General features: G+C 69.4%; 1 protein-coding gene across 2 annotated transcripts; it reads left to right on the top strand.

Annotated features, from left to right (window-relative positions):
- Positions 1-2,679: 2,679 nt before the first annotated feature.
- Positions 2,680-5,768, top strand: RNF223 (ring finger protein 223). 2 transcript variants are annotated; one of them, XM_057749500.1, is made up of 2 exons: positions 2,680-3,280; positions 4,774-5,768. In XM_057749500.1, exon 2 carries the CDS (start codon positions 4,783-4,785, stop codon positions 5,539-5,541), a length of 759 nt encoding a protein of 252 aa, XP_057605483.1. In that variant the 5' UTR covers positions 2,680-3,280; positions 4,774-4,782; the 3' UTR covers positions 5,542-5,768. The 2 variants fall into 2 exon arrangements, with proteins under 2 accessions (XP_057605483.1, XP_057605480.1); XM_057749497.1 differs by lacking the exon at positions 2,680-3,280 and adding an exon at positions 3,308-4,468.
- The last annotated feature ends 17 nt before the right edge of the window (positions 5,769-5,785 follow it).

Genomic DNA, 5,785 nt, shown 5'->3' with positions numbered 1-5,785 from the left:
CCAGGCCTGTGTGGCCTGGCCTCTTGGGCCCCAGGCACACCGGCCTCCCCTCCGCTGGGCACCCCCGGGCCTGGTGCGACTGTCTCGGGCCCCCAGATAGTTGGGGGGCGTCACTGAACGTGTCGGCCCATGGCCCTGAGGGACATCCAGGCCAGAAGGCAGGTGGCAGGGGTCGGGGGGCAGCCGGCGGGGGCAGGGCGTCCGCGCCCTCCCCGGTTTCTGTCACCCGTTCCTCACCTCGACTCCAGGCCCTCACGTCAGAGGCCAAGATGAGGCCCATCTGTGGGGTCATCCGTTCCGGCCAAAGCGGGCAGTTGGGGCACCTGTCCCCTGCCAGCCCCACTATGCCCGCCAGCACGGGGCCCGCACGCCAGGAGGGGAGCTGGGTCGGGGTGGGCAGCGGGCACGGCCCCGGGCTCACAGCGGCAGCTCCTCCCTGTGCTCATCCGTCCGTTCACTCGGTGCCAGAGAAGCGCCTAGAGCTGCCGGAGTTCAGCAAGAGGGCACAGCCACTGCAGAGCTGTGAGGTGGGAGCACAGGGCAGGCTGAGTGGGGCCTCGGGGGCTGGCATGAGGGCCCAGGGCCTGGCGGGGGCCTGGGCACCGGGCCCCAGGAGGAGCCAGCCACCAAGGCCAGGCCCGGTTTGGAGCCCAGGCTCACTGCTGGGTGTGGGAGGGACAGGACCGGAAGAGTCGCCTTGTGGCCAGAGGGCAACAGCGAGCCTGTCAGGAGCCCAGAGTGCAGAGGGTGGGGTGGAGGCCGGGCCCACGTGCACCACCCTCCAAGAGCGCCTGCTTCAGCCCAGCCTCTGCCTCCCAGGCGCTGGCCTTTGGGGGACACCAGAGTTTAAGCCCATGTCAGGACCTCTCCCCAAACTGGCTGTTGCGTGTGCCCCCTGCAAGCCTCAGGGCTTTGACGCCGGTCCTTGTTCAGTCCTGGGGTCAGGGATGCCAAGACCAGGGTGGGCCTTCGGGGCAGGCCTCTCCCCTGCTCACGTGGCGAAGGACAGCTTCCTGCGTGCAGCCCAGGGCTCCCAGGTGTCCTGAGGGCTCGGGGCCCCCACATCTGAGAGCTGTGACGGGCCGGGGTGGTCCCTGCAGGCCGCGTTTCCTGCCTGGTCTGGCTGAGTCCCAGCTCGCGGGTCACGTGCCGGCAGCCGTGCTCCCCTCACGCAGGCACGCACCTGCCCACGCAGACACGTGTGCTTGCACACCCAGCTGGGATAAGTTGGTGAACCGCTCGGCCGCTCACACGAAGCCCACACTCCCACCTGGCGCAGCTGCTCTTCCCTCCTCCGGGTGGAGAGCGCGTAGGTGTGTGGGGACCGGGCGGGCCCTGCGTGTGCCGAGACCCCACGCGGTGAGACCCAGCCACCCCCCGACGGCACATCCCGCGGGTATTCCTGTCCCCTCGCCTCTGGGCACTGACTGTCCACGGAGGAGCTCGGAGTGACCTCAGAGCTCGGATATTCCCAGGAGCCCTCGGGAAGGTGTTCTCAGAGGATGGCGGACACTTCCTGGAGGCAGTGTGTGACCCTGAGTCACGACCCTCGTGGGAACCAGAGCCCCGTCATGCAAGGGGTGGCCCGGCCCTCACAGGGACTCCCCGGTCTCTGGGCCCCACCCCTTCTCTTAGTCCCACCCTCCCCCTCTGAGCCCCCAGCCCCTGGTCGAGGCTCCTCCCCGCTGCTGGAGCACACGGTGCCCTCTTCTGCAGTCACCCCAGCCCCTTCCTGAGCCCAGGTGCCCTCTTCTGCAGTCACCCCACACCCCAGCCTCTCACTGTGGCTCCTCCTGGGGCCCGGGCGCAGGCAGCCAGCTCTGTGCACCCACCTGCTAGGGCTGCAGGGCGGTCGTCCTCTTGCTGACCTCGGAGCTCCGTTGACCGTCAGTGCTTCTCCTGGTGCTGTGAGGGCCGGGCAGCCTCTTGGGGGTCCTGGATGACCTGCTGAGGGGTCGGGGGGCACCCGCCTGGTAGACGGGGATGACGTGGGCCGTCCCCCACCAGGGCGGACCCCTGCTCCCAGCCTCACCAAACCCAACATCCCCGCATCACAGGCTCGTGACTGGGGGCCCGTCTCAGGGCCCATCTCAGGTGCACACTGAGCTGTGCTGTGCAGCCCGGCGGGGGGGGCAGGGAAGCCGCAGGGGGAGAGCCTGCTGTGACCCTGGCGCCAGGAGGGCCAGGTGTCAGACGGGGGAGCCCGTGGCTAGGCCCCAGGCCCCTCGGGCGCAGCGCCCACATCCTCCAGCCTGGCCTCCAGCCCGGCCTCGGCAGAGGCTGGCCCCGTGGTCTGCTGGCAGCCTGTACCGAGTGGCTGACTCGGCTCCCTGTCCCCTGGGAGTCTTCCCGATCCCCGGCTGGGGGGTGCTTCCTGGGAGCGCCGGCCCTGCGTGTGTAACTGAGGTGCCTCAGCAGACGCGGCCCCGAGACAAGTTCCTGCAGCCGCCCCGGTGCCTGGCCCGCCCTCCCCGTGACTCACCCCTCCAGTGCTCCGGGCCTTGACCCCTCACCCCACTTCCCAGACCCAGAGCAGGGAGTTCCCGCCCAGCCCCCAAAGGCTGCAGCTGGGGAGGGCTGTGCGGGGGCAGCAGACGCCCAAGACTTCAGGGTGGGGGGGGGCTTGTGAGGGGCCGGCACAGGGGTGGGGTGGGGGAGGGGCAGCCACAGGGGTGGGGTGGGGGAGGGGCAGGCACAGGGGCTGCTGGGGAAGGCATCATGGGGCTGACTGTGAGTGGGGTGCTCCTTGCAGGGACCCTCTGGGGGACCCGCCCAGGAGCTCAGGAGCCGCCACCTTGAACGGGTTGGTGAGCAGATCTGTTTCCGGAGGGGCTGCGTCGCCATCTCGGGGGTCACAGGGGTGGGGAGGGGGTTCACCCCGGCATCCAGCCATCCCCCCCGTCCTGCCCAGACTACAGAGGCCTGCTGACCCCCAGCCCCACCCCAGGCTCCGACCTCTCACTTCTCACTCCCGCCCTCGGCTGCCCAGCCTGCCAGGCAGAGGACGGGAGGCCAGCCAATCCCAGAGGCCCTAGGCCGCACCCCTGGCCAGCATGCTCCTGGGCGAGCGTATAAGTACACCTGTCAGGAGCCCACACCCAGCGCTCACACCCGCCGCAGACGCGCTGCGCACGCACCCCAGCACCCCACCTGCCCGGCCCCGGAGAGGAACGCCAGCCCGGCCCGGAGGAGAAGCCAGCGCTGCTGGCACGGGCGAGCGCGGGGCCTCAGCCTGCCAGCCACGCGGGTCATGCTCGGGGCCCACTGACCCCGCCACCAGGTAAGGCCAGCTCGGCTGGCGCTCACCTCTCACCTGTACAGGCTCAGGGCGGGGCGCCTCAGAGGGGCGGGCCCTCCGCGCCACGGAAGCGGTTATGTGGGGCTCACAGGCCGGGGGAAGACAGTTCTCAGGGCCCCCAGACCCTACTGAGGCTGCCACCTGGCCGCGGCAACGGCTGTCGCCAAAAGGTAATGACATCCCATGCCACGGCGCTGGGGCACTGATGACCTCGCAGTGATGTCACCGTGACTCAGTGTCACCGTCAGGGAGCAGCAGCCCCTGAGCCTGCAGGGCACGTCACGGCAAAGTCATCCCAGCAGCCCCCCTGAGCCGACCAGCAAGTCAGGGTCGGGTCACCTCTGGGGGCCCTCCTGGGCTCCGTGGGGTCACGTGGCCAGCGTCTTCTCAAGGCCCTGGCCGCCTCTGCCCGTCGTGAAGGTGCAGGGCAGGTCACCCCCTTACCTGCCCTCCTCCAAGCAGGACCCATATGGCCGCCTAGGGTGGGGACACCCGAGGCTCGCCAGGGAGACAGAGGCAGGGCCTCACGTGGAGAGGGCAGTAGGTAAGGGGGTGAAGGTCTCGCTGCCTCCTGGACGGCAGCTGTGGCTGGTGTGACCCTCCCGGGTGGGGGCCAGCCCAGAGAGGATGGCCGGGGCTCGTCCACCGCCGCCCCCTCCCCTCCCCCGCCCCCTCCCCTGGCCACAGGCTGAGGAGTGTTTCCAGGCCCTGAGGGCCAGCACCAGGCCCTCGTCACCAGCTAGACGAGCTGGCTCTGCAGGTTTGGGCCGTGGCTGGGAGGCAAACCCCCTGCTCCGGCCGTGGCCACCACCCTTGCTCAGGCCCCCTGGTCTGCCGCAGCCCGTCCGGCTCAGGCCGGCTCCAGATTCAGAGTCCTAACCCTCACCTAGCCGGGCCTGGCACCCACCTTCACACAACTGCCTGCAGATAGGGTGTGTGCCAACCAAATGGTGCGTTCAAACCCACTTCACCTGACCCAGCACCACCCTCCTCCTGTGAGAGCCCGGGTCCCGCTGGTGGTCATTCCGCCCACCGAGCTGCCTCTTACGCGCGCGGCTGCTGTGTGGGTATCACAGGAGCAGGGCCCAGCCTGGCAAAGCCACGATGTAGATGGTAACTGCGTGGGCCACTGTCATCATCACCTTTATTTCTGCCCAGCGGCGTGGCCAGGTAGGCCAGGGCTGGTGGGGGGGTCCACTGAGCAGTGGTCCACAGGGTCCAGCCAGGCCGGGCCACCCCAGGATGCTGACCCCTGACTCAGCACAAGGAGCTGGGCGGCGCAGGGTTGCCACTTGAGCAGCAGGACCTTGAGCTGGGGACAGGTGGGCCCTGGTGGAGGTGCCCACAGATAGGCCGTGTTCTTCCTGGGATCTCTAGGATGATGCAGTAGAGGGGGACAGGGAGAGGGCGACAGACTGACCTTGCAGGAAAGGGGCGGTCAAGGTCACTCACAGAGGTCTCTGTTTGTCCCACAGTCCGGAACCATGTCATCAGGCCCTCAGGTGTGGCACACGGCCATGCCGCCTTCCAACAGGAGCAGCCCCACAGCCACAGTGCCCAGGTCCCCCAGCTCGGCCGGCAGCCCCAGGACCCCTGGAACCCCTGGTTCAGAGAAGGTGGCCTCCCCTCTGGAGTGCTCCATCTGCTTCTCAGGCTACGACAACATCTTCAAGACGCCCAAGGAGCTCTCCTGCACCCATGTCTTCTGCCTGGAGTGCCTGGCACGGCTGGCAGCCGCCCAGCCCGCAGGCCAGCCCGGGAGCGAGGCCGTGCCCTGCCCGTTCTGCCGGCGGCCCACAGCCGTGCCTGCTGCTGGGGCCCCCGCGCTGCGCAGCAGCCGCCAACTGCAGGCCCGGCTGCCAGCGCACCTGCGGCGGGAGGAGCCCGTGTGGCTGGAGGGCACCAAGCTGTGCTGCCGCCCGCCACCCTCCGCGCCTGGCCCGGCGGCGCCCGGCTTCGTGTGCGTGGACGTGGGCCCGAGCAAGCCCTCCGCGCCTGCCGCACCCGTGCCCACCCCGGGCCCTGCCCACCGCGGGGGCCGCCTGGCCCGCTGCTGGGCGCGCTGCGGGGACTGGAAGCGCACGGCGCTCGTCTCGGTGCTGCTGCTGGTGCTCTTCTGTGTGGTGCTCTGGCCGGTGCAGTGCGCGCTCAGGACCGGGAGCCTGCACTGCCTGCCCCGGCCGCCCCCCACTGCCGCGGCAGCCAGCACCACCTTCTCGCTTGGGTCCTTGGCTGACAACTAGGGTCACCACCTCACCCCCAGGACTCCAGAGCAGCCCCCGCATCTCCGAGGAACCCACACCCTATTCGGCACACCTGCCCCCTGCTCTCTGGGGCTGGGTCCTGTGGGGTGGACAAAATGGTCCTTCCAGCTTCCAAGAATCACACATTCCTCTGGGCCCCAGAGATCACCTCCCTAACTCCCATCTTGCAGATGGGGAAACCGAAGTCCAGGAGAGACAGCTTGGCGAGGCCCCCTCCTGTACA

The sequence above is a fragment of the Hippopotamus amphibius genome, chromosome 1, assembly GCF_030028045.1.
Source record: "Hippopotamus amphibius kiboko isolate mHipAmp2 chromosome 1, mHipAmp2.hap2, whole genome shotgun sequence".
In the NCBI taxonomy this organism is placed as follows: domain Eukaryota; kingdom Metazoa; phylum Chordata; class Mammalia; order Artiodactyla; family Hippopotamidae; genus Hippopotamus; species Hippopotamus amphibius.
Note: the sequence above shows the minus strand (reverse complement) of the source record. Positions and strands in the feature narration are given on the sequence as shown.